At 44.8% G+C, this 19,392-nt stretch overlaps 3 protein-coding genes across 3 annotated transcripts; 1 reads left to right on the top strand and 2 right to left on the bottom strand.

Annotated features, from left to right (window-relative positions):
• Positions 1-668: 668 nt before the first annotated feature.
• LOC311042595 (NADH dehydrogenase [ubiquinone] 1 alpha subcomplex subunit 3-like) lies at positions 669-3,156 on the bottom strand. Its single transcript, XM_084053408.1, has 4 exons — positions 3,138-3,156; positions 2,810-2,878; positions 1,228-1,305; positions 669-849 (listed from the first exon to the last, which is right to left on the bottom strand). The coding sequence occupies exons 1-4, from the start codon at positions 3,142-3,144 to the stop codon at positions 758-760; spliced, it is 246 nt and encodes an 81-aa protein (XP_083909534.1). The 5' UTR covers positions 3,145-3,156; the 3' UTR covers positions 669-757.
• A 354-nt stretch (positions 3,157-3,510) lies between these two features.
• tfpt (TCF3 (E2A) fusion partner) lies at positions 3,511-19,048 on the top strand. Its single transcript, XM_084053406.1, has 7 exons — positions 3,511-3,716; positions 4,650-4,751; positions 5,005-5,127; positions 5,865-5,935; positions 7,027-7,096; positions 8,147-8,305; positions 17,665-19,048. Exons 2-7 carry the CDS (start codon positions 4,650-4,652, stop codon positions 17,737-17,739), a joined length of 600 nt encoding a protein of 199 aa, XP_083909532.1. The 5' UTR covers positions 3,511-3,716; the 3' UTR covers positions 17,740-19,048.
• LOC311042585 (activating signal cointegrator 1 complex subunit 3-like) lies at positions 9,646-16,251 on the bottom strand (the record flags this gene model as incomplete). The annotated part of the gene is made up of 1 exon (XM_084053394.1): positions 9,646-16,251. The coding sequence occupies one exon, from the start codon at positions 16,249-16,251 to the stop codon at positions 9,646-9,648; it is 6,606 nt and encodes a 2,201-aa protein (XP_083909520.1).
• Positions 19,049-19,392: the final 344 nt, after the last annotated feature.

Raw genomic sequence — 19,392 nt, 5'->3', positions numbered from 1 at the left:
CTGGGATTGATTGATTGAATACTTTATTTAGAAAAGACAGAAAAAACAGAATTTCCCCCATGGGATTAATGCTTAATGCTTAACTGCTTCTCCTCTTGTGTGTGGTCCTACCAACCACAGGATCTACATTTCTCAACAGAAGAGCAGGCAGACCAACTACAACCATCACATTAGTATCAACATACTCTACCATACAGATGGGTCAAAATGTCTTATTCGCTAAAATAGTATTTATGAACATATCAAGAACACAGGACCGATCAGCACCAAATGCTATGTAAACTGCCAATGGGTTCACTTAGTATGTCTACTAATTTCTTTTCACATGTATAGCTTTTGAAAATGTTAACTCAAATTTAAGTCAAAGCGGCTCAAATCGGGCTGAAACCTTGCCCACATTTGGAGTAATACGTCAAAGATATGTGATAGATGACCGACGTCAAAAGCTGGCCACATAAAATCTACGCTGGAGCCATGACGTTCCCATGTGGATTTTTCCCCCTCAAAGCGCCCTAACCGCTTTAGCATTTGGTGGGAGTTGCCTGGTCAGAGTAAAAATAATGAAAAAAAGAAGCATGGTGGTGTTCACTCTAGTCTAGAAGGTTTTACTTCTCATCCAGATTTTGTGAAAGTATGATCCAACCTAGAGCCATAAAATACAAAAGTGGTATCAAATAGGGAATCTTTATTGTGGGTCATTGATAGACAGAGCAGCTATATACTGTACAGATAAACAGGAACAACTCAGTCCCAAGCTTCATAGGTTTTTCATCCAATCAAGGTTATTTCCTTTCGGTTCAGCTGGGTGTGCAGGAACATCAGGCATGTTTCCATCATCTCTCACAGGGACTGGAAGCAGGTAGAAAAAGAAAGGAGCTTTGTTTAGAACAGTGATTTTCAACCTTTTCAATTTCAAGTAGGGGTGCAACAGTTAATCGAACCAATAGATTTATTTGATTATATATTTAAAAAATATTAATAATACACTTTTTAGGGAAAGAATAAAGTGTTCTTTTTGGTTCGTTTTCTCAAATAGCAAAAATAGAAGATCTACAAGCTCACAAGATCACAGTAAAACTCAGATCAAAATAGACCTTGTTCATGTTATAATGGTATCAATCATTTAGTTGTGGACCCGGCTACAGTAAATATCACTTCACTACTATGCTACATAAACAGACGAATAAATAAATAAATGAATAGAAATTGTTCAGGAGCTCTGCTTACCTGGGTAGTTGTATGGAGTAGCGGAATTCATCATTCCACTGTACTTCGTCCAGGGACTGACCAATGGAAGGGCCATGCCTGATGAGAAAAATATCACATACTGTATGAGAATCATACAGCTCATGTTTTACACCATTACAATTCTTCTAAATACAAGAAACACGTTTACTTGGTGTTATTTGATATTAAAGGCTATGAACATTTTCATTGCATCTGCACTTTGCCATCACTAATCCCAGTCTAAATGTATTCAAATAAAGTACAGCAGTGGGGTGCATAACCTAACATTATATGCTTTGTTTACCGGATAATAACAAATAACAGATGGTCACTGGGGATCAAAACAGTTAGGATAAGGATAAGGATAATTCCTTTTAACAGGTCGTTCATGAAAGTCCTTGCGGTCTTGTTTCCAATGAGAACCCGTGAGCAATTTGGGGTTAAGAGTCTTGCTCAGGGACAAATTTCATTTCATCGACACATATGCTGGCCTTGCCGCGAATCGAACCTGCGGCAACCAGGGCCTCTGGCTCCTTAGGCGGACTCACTAGCCACTCAGCTATGGCCGCCCCCAGTTCAGACAGTGACTGAAGTTAGCAGCCCAACACTCACTGCTTTAAGATGAATATGATACAGTGTAATGTACAGTTTAGAGTTTTGATTGTGACAATAACAACACGTGCACATCAGCAATTCAATTTCAACATTTCATAATTTCAACAGAGACTACCAACACCTAACCTCGCTCTCTCAGATACTAGAACAATGTACCAGTTCACTGCATAGAATATACATGTTTATTAGCCTTGGATCAATACTGTCATAGATATATTTTATTGATTTTGACATTTGACATATATATACTTACAAGGCTACATGTTAAATTAATGAATGTGGGGGACAGACACACACACACACACACACACACACACACACACACACACACACACACACACACACAGCCTTTGATCAAGACTATTGTAGATGTATTTCTCTTTTTTTATATTATATATACGAGTCTTAGCGACCAACCCCCCAGTTTGCCCTGGAGTTTCACCAGTAAAGCCCGTATTTCTCCGAACATGTACAAATGCAAAATATAAGGTAGTTACCCACTTGCCCCAAATGTTAGCTAGGTGTCCGGTGTGTTTGTGCAACGTATTAGTCCATATTTCTCAATAAAGAAGTGTTTTAATCCCGTCTGTGGCCGAAGCCATTTCCCCCCCCCTCGTTTACTTCCTGTTTACATTGAGTGTAAGTCCAGTTTTCACTGGATGCGCCCCGTCACTACCGCCCATTGGGGAATTCCGACAGAATCGGCCACAGACGGGATTAAAACACTTCTTTATTGAAGAATATGGACTAATACATTGCACAAACACACCGGACACCGAGTTAACATTTGGGGCAAGCACCTTATATTTTGCATTTGTACATGTTCGGAGAAATACGGGCTTTACTGGTGGATTTCTAGGCCAAACTAGGGGGTAGTCGCTAAGACTCGTAGATACGAGAGTAAAATACATTACGATAGTCTGGATCTAAGGCTAACACAGAGAGAGAGAGTGACAGGTTGACTGACCTAGAAGCCCAAGGGCGCAGGATGCAAAGATCACTGGCTCTTTATTCCACGCATTCTTCAGAAATGCTCCTGTAAAGAAAAGAGACATTTAACCAACACAACAAACAATCCACCCAGTCAGCTAACCAGCAGCTATCCAACATTAGCAACACACCCCAAGGTCACGTCTATTCTTTAGATGAATAAATATCATAGACTTTAAAAGGAATCAGCTGTACGTTGGAATACATGCTAATATTCAAACTATTAAGTTGTGCGACTAGTAAATCAAATAATTTACTAAATATTGCCTAAGTGTACGAATGCTACAAAACAGATATGTTCGCACCTGCCATGTTGACTTGTAGTTTGACGCTGTGGTCGCTAGGGCTCATGGGACATGTAGTCAGTGGTGGAAAAAATACTCAATTTTTTTACTCAAGTAAAAGTATCAATACTGCATTGTAGAAACACAAGTAAAAGTCCGGTACGGTGTTGTGGAGTAAAAAGTACAATATTTGCCTTTGAGATGTAGTGGAGTAGAAGTAAAAGTATTGGAAATTGTGAATACTGAAGAAAGTAAAAATGCCTTAAAATTGTACTTAAGTACAGTACTTGAGTAAATATACTCAGTTACTTTATGCCACTGCATGTAGTCGGTAGATGGTGACGTACATTTATCGCGACCGTCGCGTATAAACAATGTGATTCCGTAATGTGAGTGTGTGAGTGTGCAACCAGAAGGTTTTTTGCGATTAAACATTCATTTTTAACTGATAGAGTGTTTTCAATTGGCGTGTCATTCACGTTTCACTGATCTGTGAAGATGTACCCGATGCGATGACATAACAGTTAGTTAAGCAGAGGATCTTTGAAAACGCAAGACAGTTTCCACTGCAGAGAATCAGTGATCTGAGCCATAAGAAATGTAAGTATGGTTTAATACTGTAGCAGTGGGGGAAAAAGTACTAAAATTTTAAGTAAAAGTACCAATATTGCAATATAAAAATACTCTGTTACAAGTAAAAGTCCAGAATTCTAAATTTACCAAAAGTAAAAGTACTCAAATATTTGAAAATAGCAGATCTACAATAGGGTTAGGGTTAACCCTAGCTTCGCGACGCGTTGTGAGCTTGTAGATTGGCTATTTTCAAATAGCCTAGGTATAGAATAGGGCTAAAGTGGTTAATGTATGGTTTATAATGTAATAATTGATATCTGAAAAGTAACTAGTAACTAAAGTTTTCAAATAATTGTAGTGGAGTAAAAGTACAATATTTGCCTCTGAGATGTAGTGGAGTAGAAGTAAAAGTATTGAAAATTGAAAATACTCAAGTAAAGTACAAATACCTCAAAATTGTACTTAAGTACAGTACTTAAGTAAATATACTTAGTTACTTTCCACCACTGTGTACCAACAATTATTTCAAGCCACGTTGTACAACAAACTCAATCCACTGATGCTCCTGTATCATCTGTAGATCTGACAGGTTTATCATTATGATGTTGTTATTTCACCAGAAATGCATTTGGACAAATGCTTTGTACATTATTATTAGACCTAAATTTACCCTTCAACTTCTCGGTTATGCCCAAAATGACTGCCTATCCACAGGTTTGTTGCCAAACCTGTGGACGACTTATAAAATATTTAAAAAATGGTGCCCAGAGTTCTCAGGTGCTTACCATTTCACTGCTGCTAGTTTGAGGTTCTTTCTTTTCTTTTTTTCAATATCAGTTTTTTTGTTGTTTGTTGCTGATGCATCACATTAGTGTGTCTGTATTGATTGCCTGTGTCTGTGTATTTTATGTTTCTCTGGGTGGCGTGGCTGGCTGTGTTTGCCTTTGCTGTCCTCTATAGATGATGGAGGATTTTTCTGGCTTGGCGCTGCCTCCTCTTTTTGGAGGCCACATCCTGGAGGCAGAACTAGAACCTGGTGGTGTGGAGTTGGGCCCGGGGGAGGTAATGTTAAGCAGCCGATACATGTCTTTGACCAATCAAAGACCAATCTGAAACAAACCGTAGACTTACAGTATATGATAATAAGTGCTTGCCCACCACTGCGGAGGCTGGGGGTTCGAATCATTTGATTTTTTTCGAGTGTCAATACGAACACAATTGGCCCGTGTTTGGGGCCAATTCGGCAGCATCAGACCCAAAAATGTGGCATTGGTTGGGCTCTATTCCAACACCTTTTTCTTTTGTTTCCACGAAGGTGGAGCTGGGTCCGGCAGGAACTGAGCTCTTAGAGGATCAAGGACAAGAGGATGAAGAGACGAGAGCACTGAATAAAAGAAAATACCTGGCTCTCAGTAAGAGATGCAAAGAAATAGAACAGGTTCGTGAACATGGGATCATTTCATGTATATTATTAGGGCTGCAACTGTCAATTATTTTCTTAGGGATTATTCTATCGATTACTTTTTTGAACAATTGAGAAGCCGTTTTTTTTCTTTTCTGCCTTTATTGATTGATAGTATACAGTAGACTGACAGGAAATGGGGAGAGGGAGATGGAGAGTGACATGCAGCAACGGTCGTCGGGATTCAAACCCGCGACAGGCTGTCAGGCTGCATTAGCAGCCTAAGTGCCTGGACCGCTATGCCAGCCGTCCGGGCCAGTAGTTTTTTTTTTTTTTTTCTTTTACGCAAACATTTAACGTTTTTTTATAAGCGACTAAATAGATTATTCTGATTCACAAAATCAGCTGTGAATCAGAATGTTTATACTTTGTATATACTTTGCCATACAACAGTGTCGCGCAAAAACGTGTCGCGTTAAGTGACACGTTAGCTTTAGATTTGTTATTTTTGCCGAACATATTAAGTGTTGAGAGAAAAAGGGAGTGGACCAAGTATTGATCCAAGTATCAATGTATTTAGGGGTTTAAGTGGTTAATTAACCACTTAAGCTGTATACTGTTTACATACATATATACTGGTTGTATAGATGATTAGTGAAACTAGCCTATAGTGACATAACCAAAAAGTGATTAAATAGCACCAACAATTGAAACAGATATTGAGTTTGCTTCTCAAATAATTAATTCCAAGTGATCCCTCATGTCTGTCTCAGGTGAACCAGAAGGTCCTTGGTCGTCTTCACCAGGTTCAGAGACTAACACGGCGCATGAAGAAAGAGAGACGGTACATTTTATTCCAGCGATTCCGAACCTGTGGATCCACAGGCCCACTGGTGGACCATGAGGATATTGCATAATTGGCAAAACACTACGATTTAATGATAATATAACATTAATATTAAAGCTGCACTATGTAACTTTCCTCTTCTACCCTGGATTTGAACCGGGGTCTCCTACGCAAGTGCTGATTTTTTTTACTATTGAGCTATTAAAGCCTGTCTGCTTGCCCAGGGGATAAATTGAATCTTGACTTTCAGGTCAAACTTTGTGTCAGATCCTGTGTCTAGGTGAGACATGACCTTTGACACGATCTAAATGTCTCAATAGAAGAGCAGGGAGTCGAAATACAACCACCCCTATTATATACGTTATATTGTATTAACATACTCTACTATACAGATTGGACAAAATTACATTTTATTCATTAAAGAAAAGTTACATTAATTAATGTATTAACCGCTTTAATGTAAAAAAATGTCATGGTATTTCTTTATTTTCCCATTGTGATACAGATGAATAGGAACTTAAAGTATACTATGTTAGTTCCATTGATCCAAGCCGTAACACGATCGATTGATTGATCATGAAAATGCACGTGGTGGTGGCCCCCCATCTGACCACTTAACACGGCAACCCTACAAAGATCATTTATGATCTTTCCAGTTCCAATTTTGTTTCATCGCTCCCTGCTTCACTTGTTTATGCTGTATGATTTCTTTCTCCTGATTGGATGTTGGTATGCCGACCGAACAGTTATTTTATGTTTACTAAAGAGCTGGAGAGATAGGGAGACCCCTGTTACTAAACAAGCACTCTATCGCAATGAATACTATCAGAGCATAGAATTAAATAACACTTACTTTAACTTTAACTGATATATATATACGTAGGTGTTGTTTGAGATCGTGTACGATAATTCTACAATTCTCCTTTTTTCGGTGGTTGCAAATCAGAAGTATGCAATGCCATTGGTTGTTTCATAGTGTCTTACTTTAAGTCCGACTGCATAATCATGTGGCGATAGTCCTTCAGCCTGTTTAGTCCTCACCTCTTTACTGCTGATCTCTCAACATCCATTTCATCGCATTCCTGTAGGTTTCTTATGAAGACTCTTGACACTCATGGTGATAACTACAGGAATGCCCAGCTCACCATACTACTGGAGGTGAGAATATGTGCATGAGTGATGTTTACATATATGTATTAATTATGAAAAATACACTATATCATCTGGGATTGCACACAGCCAGTGGCATAGATGCAAACAACTTGCTAATTTCTGTCACACTCATTTGAGTACAGTACACTGAGTGCAATGCACTCAAGCTCGCATTATGTAACTGCTTAGTTCAGTTGTTTGGTTACACTCATTATGGCGGTGCGAGCGAGAAAAAGTGATTGGCATCTATCAGACTATCCTGACCTGCAACAGCGAATCGAGCAGAAATGTCATTCACCCCTCACATTAGTTCACTATGTCTCTTGTTTGTTGTGTCACAACCCCAAACACATTATTTGTGTTTGGGCTAGAAAGGAGGGGGAGCAGACTGAAGTAACATTAATGTAAATGAGAAAATACATTTGTTGAGCATTATTTTCAAACGTGCACTTGTACAATCCAGTTTTTGGCATTAAAAGAAACAGAGTTTCAATAGGTGCTGATGTCTGCACAGATTTAATTCTGTCCATTTCCAGCACTGGTTATTATATTATTAATTTTTGTTTATATGTGTATGGCTGCAATTAATATGGAACTACAGGAAATAAAGAACATAATTAACTTGTAATCCATATATCTCTTATTGATCTGAAAACATTAAATAGTATTTCCAATTCATTTTAGCATAAAACAAGTGTTTTTCACATAGTTATAGTATCAAAGGTAAAGGTGCCCGCTACATGTTGTCCCATAACTCTTGAACCGTAGGTCATACACCCAAACTTGAATCACATATATAGGGGCCTCTTCACAACACACTGCAGAGCCAAAAGCAATTTCACTTAGACCCATAAGGGCGTGACAAATGTGGAATGTTAAACCGCATGTTGTAGAGACGCTATTTCCTCCCACAGCTTTCTCGGGTCCTGACAGCTGTAAACCAAAACTTACATAGCCCTGGGTAGGCCACGTGGCCTTGCAAAGAAGTGTGCCCATTTCTAGTTGTCACTGCATCACTTGGGGCAGGGACATCATGTTGTGTCGATTTCATTTCAGGATGAGTCTGGTGCCCAATTAGACTCCGCTCCTGGAGTGGAGGATGATAGGCCCAATGGTGTGTCTGGCTCCTCCTCCTCCACTGTGTTCCATCCTTCCGGCGGTCCGAAGAAGAGGAGACATCGCTTGCCAAAGCAGGAGAAGGACAAAGACCAACAGGTAGGTGAAGACACTTTAAACAAGGTTTTCTGCATGGCTGGCTTCCACTTTGGAGGTAATGGACTCTTCACAGAAGCCATTTGCAAGTGCATTAAAGGAATCTCATATCTTTACCGGTGGGAGTAAAGCTCAATATATGGTGCCTACTGCCTAGGGGCATCCAGGTGGTGCAGGGGTAAAGTTCTGCCAACAACCGTGGAGACTGGAGTTCGAATCTTCCATGGAGCATCCACCTTGGCCAGGCACTCCAGCAAACACAATTGGCCGGGTTTGCGGGTGGTCAGGGAGACTGTTCAGTGGGGAGCAGAACTGGGAATAACATAGATTATCTTTCTTTTTTTTTCTTTTTTTTTTCTCCCAATTTAATAGCCTGGTAAACCCTCCCTCCGGAAATCTCATTTGTAATTCATTTCAGGAGTGAGTCTGGCATGATCGCCCATTCGGCAATTTGGCTGTGGGCTGGAGTTGGGCGGGAGTAATACCGTTGACTGACAACCCCTTCAGCCAATCAGCAGTGTTCCCCTTCAGCCAGTGCATTTTTACCACCTCCAGACTAATGTGACGCAACGGGACTTTTGAGACGGCCATGCCCAAAATAGGTTGCCTTATTCGGATACATGCGTGTCACTGCCCGCCCCTGCCGGTTCTCAGAATTTTTATTTTTAAAGGCTCTGTCATGATTAATTGACCACATATATGAAGTTAAACAACTAAATTCTATCCAAAAGCTATCTTAAAAGTAAATTCCGTGCCTCAAAATAGAAGTTTCAGAGCGTTTTGAAGTTTAAAAGAGAGTAGAAAACACTGCGGTCAAAAAAGATGGCTACCGTTCGTTTTTGGTCGGCTGCACTCGGTTCCACTCAGGCAGCACTCGGTTTCATTCTGGCTCACTCGCCATCTGATTGGCCAACTTTCGCTGTCAATCACAGAACGATGAGCGACGACGCTGATAGGCTTGTCCATTTGGTGAACGGGCTAGAAACGCCCAGACAAGCCTTCAGGCCAGACTCCTTCCTGAAATCAAATGGAAATGAGATTTTCCGGAGGGAGGGGCTTTACCAGGCTACCAATTTAATGCCAGTTCTCAATTATCCCATGTAGTCTGTGTCACCTCTCACTCCCATTACTGGGTAGAGTAAGGTGACGTGGCCTGCGGGCCACCAGTTTGACATCCCAATGTTACAACTATCAAACCGTGGTCTTTCTCCAAATACATGAACAGTTTGTAAATATCGTGTCATCGCATTGTAGACCCCCACCCAGACCCCACCTATTATCGTATTGCATGCCCAGTTAAGGCAGACGCAATGGTGAATGGTGGCCGATGCTGGTATGTTGTGTCACTTGAGGGACAAATCACTCATGGCGTCTGTCACCTCGGTTTGGGTGGTGATCCTGGCAGGGGTCACGTTGAGGTGGATGTCATATTGCTGGTCCAGACCCAGGTAGCAGTCACTCATCAGGTACAGGGTGTAAATACACTTTCCAGTCTTCTCTGGGGTGTAGAAGGCCACGGAGACAACTCTCTGGTTGCGTACATATCCAACCCGTTTGACAGCCAGCAACTCCTTGTGGTCCACTTCTCCTAGAACCAGGAACCAGCCCTCATCTTTCGCCTTAGGGAATCGGGGGGCCTGGGCCTTACTGTCTTGCTTTCTCCTCTGCTGTCCAATATTGACGCGTCTCAGTGACACCTGGAGGACGTATTCCTGGTCAGCATGGACATCTATCCAACTTCTTTCCCTCAGACTCCCCTCCACAACGGCAGGAACAGGGTGCTCCATCTGCTCCCGGCGCTCCTCCCACCAGCCTTTCACACTCAGCCCCACCTCCACCACTGGCAGATGGCTGAGGAATGACCACGCCTGGCTGATCTGATTTGGTTGCAGCTCCTGACCAAAGATGGCAGCGAACGTACTCTCTCTCCCTTCGCAGGTGGTAATAAGCTCAGGCAGGCCTTGGATTGGTCCGTTGAAGCCTCCAGCCCCGCCTCTCTCCTTCTTGTTAGCCCACTGGCTGAACAGGTAGAGGTCGTTTTGTTCAATATGGGGGAGTGTCAGTAATGATGACTCGTGCAGCCACCTGCCTTGGACAATCATCTGCACCAGGTTACATATGCTGAGAGCAGTCACTAGCCAGCCCTCACTGGCAACAACATCCAGCATAGCCTGGCAGACACGGATGGTGTTGTCCAGCACTGTTTTGGTGTCTGTGGCATAGTCGCTGCAGGGCAGCGGGGTGCGGCTGAAGTGGGCCTGTAGCAGCAGGTGGGTCTTGGTGTGGGGGCTGTCATAGGAGTGTGGTTTCACAGGCAGAGGGAGCTGCTGAGCCAGCTGGCTGTTCAGCTGGTCCTCATTGTGTCTGACAGGGAGCTCTGCGTACTCCTTTGCATCCGTGAGAACAGAGAGGATCTCTTGGATGGGCAGCTCGTCCCTCAGCCGCTCTTTGAACATGCGGATAGTCTGGTGCTTCAGGTAGTAGTAAGAGGAGATGCGACCATACGTCAGCGGCTTGATGGTGCGCTCATCCTCTTGTATCTCTATGCAGTAGGAGCACTCCAGATCCCTCAGGTTTATCTCCACCAGGTTGGACAGGTACTTATTGATGGACTTGTGGCTGATGTCTTCCAGTTTGTAATAGTTGGGGTTCATGACTAGTCGTCTGAAGAAGTACGTCCAGGTGATATAGTCTAAGGCATCGTTCTTGGAGGTGATGGTCCCTGCAGCGATCTCGGCATTCAGATGGTCTGACAACACGCTCAGGAGACTGGATTCCACAGGGAAAGGCTCATAGAGGAATTTCTTGTAGAAATCCTTTTTGATATCTTGGACCAGGATGACTGCTTTGCCCTGGTTGTCAAACTGTGGCCTGCCTGCACGGCCCATCATCTGCAGAACATCTGTGATGGGATAGTCGATGTAGCGCCTGGTTTTTCCATCAAAGTACTCTGTTCCCTTGACGATCACCAAGTGAGCAGGGAAATTGACCCCCCATGCTAGTGTGCTTGTGGCGATCAGTACCTGGATCTTGCTGTTAAGAAACAATTCCTCCACGGTTTTCCTGTCTCTCTCATGCAGGCCGGCGTGGTGCATGCCAATCCCAAACGCCAGCGTGAGTTTCAAGTTGGATTCCTTCACCGTTGCAATGATGGCCTCCATCTCTCTCTCATCCTGATGCAGCCACTGTTTGGGGTCGTCCTCGGAGGCCAGGTAGGCAATCAGGTCCAGCGCTGTGAGGCGTGTCTGACGGCGTGAGGACACGAAGATCAGCACTGGTTTGGCTGGAGAGTGGCTGCGGATTGCTTGGAAGGTAGGCTTGTTCATACTGGCCATGCGGGGGCAATAGTGCTGTCCTGGGAAACCATTGATGTGAACCTCAAGGGGCACCGGACGCACAGAAGGACGGAAATTAAACAAGCCCGCCTGTTTAATCCCCAGCCAGTCGGCCAGGTCTCGCGCATTGGCCAGAGCAGTGGAGAGGCCAACCACACGCACACTCCTGGAGGTATGGGAGGAGATGAAGTTAGTTCGGGATACAATGACCTCCAGCACTGGACCTCTGTCCTCCCCGAGCAGGTGGATCTCGTCGATGATGAGGATGGCCACTTTCTGGACATAGCTGCGGTTCTGCCAACTGCGGCTCACCCCATCCCACTTCTCTGGTGTGGTGACAATGAGGTCAGCCTGCGCGATTGCTCTCATGTCAGGGGTCACGTCACCCGTCAGCTCCACCACTTTCTTTCCCAGCTTTTTCTCTATTCGGAACTTCCAGTCCTCAATCCTCTCTTTCACCAGGGCCTTCATTGGGGCGATATACACCACCTTGGATGTTGGATACTTGTTGAACACACGGAACATGGCCATCTCTGCAGCAAGGGTTTTTCCGGAGCCTGTTGGTGCCCCCAGCAGGACGTTGGTGTCTGTGTGGTAGAGCGTGTGGAATATCTGTGTCTGGATGGGGTTGTAGTGGGTGAAATTGTACAGGCTCTCATACTCTCTGTTCCCCAGGGCTGTTATGGGCAGTGGCTGGAGGTCCAGCAGCTCTGTGTGAGGGGGATGCCTCTCTGGCAGTATGAGGTGCTGGAAGTTGATAGTGCAGACAGCCTCAGCACCCAGCCAGCGGTCCGACACAGCTCTGATGTAGTACTGGGAGGGCAGAGGCTCAAAGATGGGGATGCTGAACACAATGTGCAGGGGCTCTTCTGTCACCACCTGTTTCTTCTGCAGGAGGAAGTACTCAGAGTGGTAGATGTGGTCGTTGATTGGGTCCTCCACCCACAGCCACCAGGGTTCACCCACTGATCCGTGCACCTGGTCCTTCCAGCTGAAATCAGGGGTGATGACGAGGCACACACGGAGGATGGTACGAGTGATTGGCTGGATGCTGGCTTCGATCATGATTGAGGGGATCTGGTCGGCACACTGCTTAACCTTCAACCCGATGTTGACGTGGTGCAGCATGTGACCGATCTCATCCTTACTCATCTCTTTCAGTCTATCCAGGCTAAGCTTTTTCTCCTCCAGGCGTGACAGCACTGTGTGGGGAAGGGTAGGGAACTGTCGGAGGGGGTGAGAAAAGCTCCACAGCTGCTTGTCGATCACCTTACAGAGAGTGAGCAGACGGTAGGTCATAGCTGGCCAGCGCTTCCTCAGGGCGATCTCAAACAGGGCCCTGACGATACGAGCAGCATTCTGTGCCACATAGGAGAGGTCTGAGATTAGGGAGAAGCTGTCCACATCTCCTCGGCCGATGTAGGTCTGCAGCAGGATGTTGATCTTGCCGTAGCTGTTCTCCACCCCACCCGCAGCCGGCAACTGACAGTACTTACTCAGCAACTGTTCCAGTTCCTCCAACTCCTCATCACGCACCTTGACCTGGTCAAACTCTTCTGCCTTGGACACAATGCTGAGGATGTCGGCCTCAGACTTCTGAGAGTTGAACACCTCATTGAACGTCTCCATGGTGTTGTGTTTGATGTAGAAGTGGCTGGCCGTCCGGCCCAGGTCTGTGGAGGAGAAGTAGCCGGTGCGTTCCTCAAAGCGAATCATCCGGGCCTTATCCAGCTTCCTGGCTGACTGCACCACCAGTTCCCTCCTGTACATCTCCAAGCCTGGGTCCATCTGGTAAGCCTTGTGGTTGATGCCGTATACCAGTGGGTTGGCCCTCATCCGTACATACAAGTAGGTATAACTCAGCCATTTCACTGCCTCATCTACATTGGTGACAGTCCCCAGGGCAACCTCGGCATTGAGGTTATCTGACAGGTTTTTGAGGAACTGGCTTTCAATAGGATTCTGTTGGGTGAGCAGGGTGAGGTAATGGCTCAGCTTGTCGTGAGTGGTGATGATGATTCCCTCACCATGCTTGTCGAACTGTGGCCGCCCAGCTCGCCCAAAGATCTGCATGATGTTTAGAATGCCCAGGTCCACCAGGGAGCCACGTGTGTTGTCGTAGATCTGTGTTCCCTTAATGATGACAGCGTGGGCAGGCAGGTTGACACCCCAGGCCAGCGTTGCCGTGCACACTAGCACCTTTATGCGCCCCCTGGAGAACATGCTCTCCATCAGGCTGCGGTCAGAGCGAAGCATGCCAGCATGGTGGATCCCAAAGCCTTCAGGGAACATCTCCCTCATCTGCTTGTTCCTGGAGCGCTGGACCTGCTTCTCACACTGGCCATATTCTGGTCCCTGGTTGGGTTGGAAAAGGGTGATGTCGCCTTGGTTCTTGGCCATCTCGATCAGACCCATGGCAGTCCTCACTGTGGCATTACGGGCGTGGACAAACACCATCACCTGATGCCCGTCTCTGATATGCTGCAGGACTTTCTTATAGCACACCTCCTCCATGTCATGCAGCTGCTGAATCTTGTTGGTGGTTTTGATGCCAACAAAGGTCTGGCCGAGGGGCACCGGCCTGAAACGCCCATCAAAGTAAAAAAGGCCTCTGTAGGGGTTGACGTGGAGGAAGGTTGCCACGTCCAGGTAGTTGGGAAGCGTGGCTGACAGACCCAGGATCCTAATCATACTCTGGGTGGACTCCACCTGTCTGATGGTCCTGGCCACCAGGCTCTCCAGGACGGGCCCTCTGTCCTCGTGGAGCAGATGCACTTCATCTAGGATTAGCAGACGGACAATCTGGGACAGGGCCACATCTCCGACACCCTTCCTAGTTACGATGTCCCACTTCTCAGGCGTGGTCACCAGCATCTGTGTTCGAATGATCTCCGCTTTGGTTAGCTGCATGTCTCCAGTGAGCTCTTTGACAGTGATTCCCAGTGGTTCCAACCGCTTACTGAAGTAATTAGACATTTCAGCTGCCAGGGCCTTCATAGGAGCCACATACACAATCTTGAACTCGTCCTTACTGATGACCCCTCCAGGCTGGAGATGCTGGCGGATCTCATGCAGGACAGTGAGCATGGCGACATTGGTCTTGCCAGCTCCAGTGGGGGCGCAGATGAGCAGGTTCTCATTGGTGTTGTAGGCCATCTCGAAGATTATGGACTGGATCCTGTTCAGGCTCTTCATCCCCTTGAACACCAGCTGCCCTATCTCATCCAGCTCAGAGATGTAGATGGGCTTCTCCTCGATGCCTATGGGCAAGGGTGCGCTGGGTGGGATCTCCACCTCCTCATACATCTTAGTGTTGTCTCTGCGGATACCCTCTGGCAACAGCATCTTTGCTCCTCCCACAAAGGCAGGGGTCTTTGCGGCCTCAGCATAACAGTCGTAAACGTTGGGGTAGCGGACATGTTCGTACACCCTCTCCCTGCAGAACACAGGCTCCTGGCGTGCAGTCAGCAGGGCCTGCTCCCTCTGGGCTCTTATCTCTTTGGGGTCCAAGCAGAAGGTGGCGTCTGAAGAGTCATCATAAAATTTCACTCTCTTTCTCTCCCTCTTCTCATTCTTCCAATTCATCTTCATCATCTGTCTCTCCTGCTCGGACTGGATGGTGACTTGGCAGGCAAAGATGGGCTTGGAACCCTCGCCAACGCCTTTCCGGCTACCATCTGTCAGGTGGCTGAGCGAGTCGGGTGGAAGGAAGCGAAGAGCGTTTACGATTGCCACCCTGCGCTGAAGGAGGTTGGAGATAATCTCGAACCCCTCTGGGCCCAGCAGCTCAAATAGCCCATTCTGCAGCTCTTCGTCACTCTTGTGGGAGGCCAGCATCTCGTACAGGGAGGTGCAGAGCTCTTCTCTGCTGGAGATCATGTTACCTGCTTTTAGGTACTTCTCTACCTCTGCAATCAAAATAGCTCCGTCCACAGATCCCTGGTTGTGAGCCCTTGATGTTGACCCATCCTCCTGACCCCTGATCCTCCCGGCACCCTGGTGGTTGTTGAGGAAGCTGTTAAAATCCAGGCTGACGTCCTTCTCTGAGTCCTCGACCAGGGGCAAGTTCTCCACGGGGTCGATGGGGTAGCAGTCATAGGAGAAGCCGATGTTGCATCCAAAGGCAGAGCCACGTTGATGGTTGTGGCGGGAGATCTGGGCCCGGACAAAGTCCTCCACTTGGGACTCTCCGAGCGGAGCCACTGCCCGTACCACCGCAGCACAAGAGGCCTCAGCTGCAGAGGCGGGGAAAGGGCCGAACATCTGCTTGATTGCCTGTGTTTCCTCAGTCCCCACATGGTCTTTGTTGTGGAAGATCTCAAAGAGAAAAACTGCAGCGCTTTCGATGGTCTCCTGGCCATTTTCAGTCCCCACTATTTGTTTAGCGGCCTGAAGGATGCTCCTCAGCTCCTGAGTGGCAGCCTGCTGCTCTGCCCTGTCCTGGCTCTGTGTGCAAAACTGAACAATCTTCTGCCACGTCAGGCCAGCTTTGGCAAACAGCTCCTGTCTTTTCAACCGCTTTGTCCTCAAATCATAGACATGTTCAGCTAAATCCTCCTTTTTGCTGACTTTGGAGAAGGACCGCAGTGCATCTGTGAGCCGTGGTGGAGACATCATTATTGCTATTTCATTGCTTTGCTATGAAATGTTTAACCATCAAACTATTATTCTTAAATGAGATGTAAATTCTGTTTGTTGGCTTGCCGTTTTTGCGTTAATATTTCTATTATTATGCATATCCTTGTATTCTTGTATATTATTAAATTATTGTATTATACGTAGTATGTTGATTATATGATTCAATGAAGAGTCCTTCATCTATAAGGAAGTGAATTCCAGGTGAATCGGGCTGAAACCTTGCCCATACGTATATGGAGTCATGTGTCATAGATACGTCATAGCCGATTGGCGTCATAGACTGGTCACATGAAGTCCGAGATCCACATGAAAGCCATGCGTGCTGGCCTGGACCACTGGTCCACTGGTCCAGGCACCTAGGCCCAATGTAGCCTGACAACGTGTCGCGGGTTCGAGTCCCGATACAACGGCCTTTGCTGCATGTCACTCCCCATCTCTCTCCCCATTTCCTGTCAGTCTACTGTCCTATCCATAAAGGCATAAAAGCCCCCAAAAAATATTTAAAAAATGTAAGCCATGCATGCTGTTATTGGACCAAGTCCTGTTTTACTATTATTTATTGTTAACCCTATACTGTACCTTGGGCCCTCACAAATTCATAACAAGCACCCCCAACTCAGGGCTGTTTGGTCTCCGTCCACGACAGCCGTGGCCGGAAGCAATGTTTCTTCCACACAAGTAAACATCTTTACACACCAGTGGAATGATGAATAAACAATATGAAAATCGCTGGCGAGTATTTAAAATGATGCCGTTGTTCATTGTGAAAAATCAACCTTGTTCCGAATAAAACAACCAAATTTGGATACTGTTATGGATTGATATGCTGTAGGGCTACGGAAAACATTTCGGTGTAATCCTGTATCGCGATTTTGCTTTCCACCATGAATACTTTTTGCATATTTAATATTAATATAGTGATTATTATTATTGTCATATCAGCCATAATGAATCTTTGCAGTAATAGAATTGTATTGTTTTGTTTTATCGAGACTAATAGTTGGTGATTGCAATATTTAATGAACTAATTATCATTTGATGCTTAATCATTGTGCCCTATTGTTGAGAAGGAGATCATGTGTTTGTGTTGGACACATACAGTATACAGCAGAGAATTCTAGGGCTGCAACTAGTGGTTATTTTGTTAGTGATTATTATATTACTTTCATACTTAAATTATTTTTATATTTCAGCTTGTAATTATATGTATTACAAGCTCACAACGCATTGTGATGCATTGTGAGCTTGTATATTGGATGATTTTTTATTGATTATTTTATCAAAAAACATTTTTTTAATTAATTCAATCGATTAGTTCGATTAACTGTTGCACCCCTAGAGCATTCTTCTTTAATTGGTGTTAACTGAGTTTCCGTTCCCCATCCACAGACTGAAGGAGATATATCCATGTTGGCTGAAACACAGTTTGGAGACTTTCCCAGCCCGACCTCTCTGTCCCACTAACGGGGAAGAGAGCTCTGCATGCCCTCCTCTGAGGAATCACACCGGCGCACTCGATTGCTTCAGTTTAATAAGACCTGATGAGACACATGGCTTTTTTTTTTTTTTTTTTTTCTTCTTTTTTTTTACCTTTTAGTCGTGTAGCTACAGTAGCAATTCAAAGTGAGTTGGCACAGGGAGGAGTTCCAGTGCCTTGCACAAACACGTTTTGAAAGGACACCTGGCTGCAGCGGAGAATGAACCTGAGACCAGTCAGTTGTGTGAAGCTCTGTGTTGATATTATAAGTCAGCCCATAACCATAATCACTTCATTTGTTTTGGTGTATATATGTGTATATAACTGTTGTGTAAATATTTTGCATTGGTAGTTGATGACAACACCGAGATTACAAACCAGTAAGTGTAATCTATGTCTCGCAGGAGCCAGACAATTGGATAGATACCTAATGTCTCGGGCACAACTATAGAAAAATGGTTAAGGAGGAAAGAAATTACATGAATTGACCAATCATGGACGTCTGTTACAGACCAGCCAATCAAGAGACTTCTGAGATTTTCTCTGGCAAAACAGACATGTTGACTTGTGAATCAGACCCTCCATCGCTGGAATTTATGACGTACTGTAAGGCTGTGGGTCTGACCCCATGAGACTAATGGCAGACTAACCAGCTTGGGCTGAATCTGTAATCAAAGTATTGCACGCCACAACGCCGTGCTCTCCAGTACGTTTACTATTTCACTGTTTGAGAATCGATATCCGTACGTAGCTCTCAAGCTGAGCTCCTTTGTTAACGTACTAGTTCTCAACCCTGCCTTGATTATTAAGCTGCACAGTAAAATGTGAAACGTTCTATAATTATATTTGTCTTTATTTTTATTGAGGAAGACTGAAAAAAGGAGGCGTAGTAGGGGAAGTAGAGGAGAAAAGGTTTTAGTTCAACATATGCCTCAAGTACAGGAGAATATGTTGACCGCTTATATTTTGACAAATGGCCCAGAGACAACAGGAACTCACATTATTTTAAAGAGGCAATGCAGTAACAATATATGTACTGTATGAAGAAGAACAGAACTGCACACTTGCATGCTCCACTACATTTTTATAACATTTATAGCCTGGGCACTTGGGTCAAAGAATTTGACCTGACGAGCCCAGGCTCAAAATGTTGTTAGGATTTGCTGGAGCATGTGAGTGTGCAGGTTATATTCTTTTTCATGAAACTTTTTTAACACAGGCAGCACTCCAACAAGTTATATCTGTATTCTATTCTTTACTAAGAATATATATTAAATTTAACATCTGATCAAGTCATCCACATGTTTGTGTACTTTTGGTTTTGGTTAGAATAAAGAGTTGATTTTTTTTTCATTGTTGGAAGACAAGAAACACATAATTAATACATTTACTTTATATATATTCTGCTTAACCACTTAAACCCCAGCATCGGTATTGTGGGGAAAGTTTTCACTGAAAATAGCCGACCGACAAGCCAAGCCCACAACGCGACGCATTGTGAGCTTGTCGATCGGCTATTCTCAGCAAAAGCTTTCCCCACAATAACAGAAAATACACTAGTGTTAATCCCTGAGGGACTCCAGTGACCCATATGGGGTTTAAGTGGTTAATATATTGTCCTCCTCAGCAACACATGTGTA

This window comes from Gymnoscopelus microlampas (genome assembly GCF_963454915.1).
Source record: "Gymnoscopelus microlampas genome assembly, chromosome: 3".
Taxonomy (NCBI): Eukaryota; Metazoa; Chordata; class Actinopteri; order Myctophiformes; family Myctophidae; genus Gymnoscopelus; species Gymnoscopelus microlampas.
This window is presented reverse-complemented; position numbering and strand designations above follow the sequence as displayed.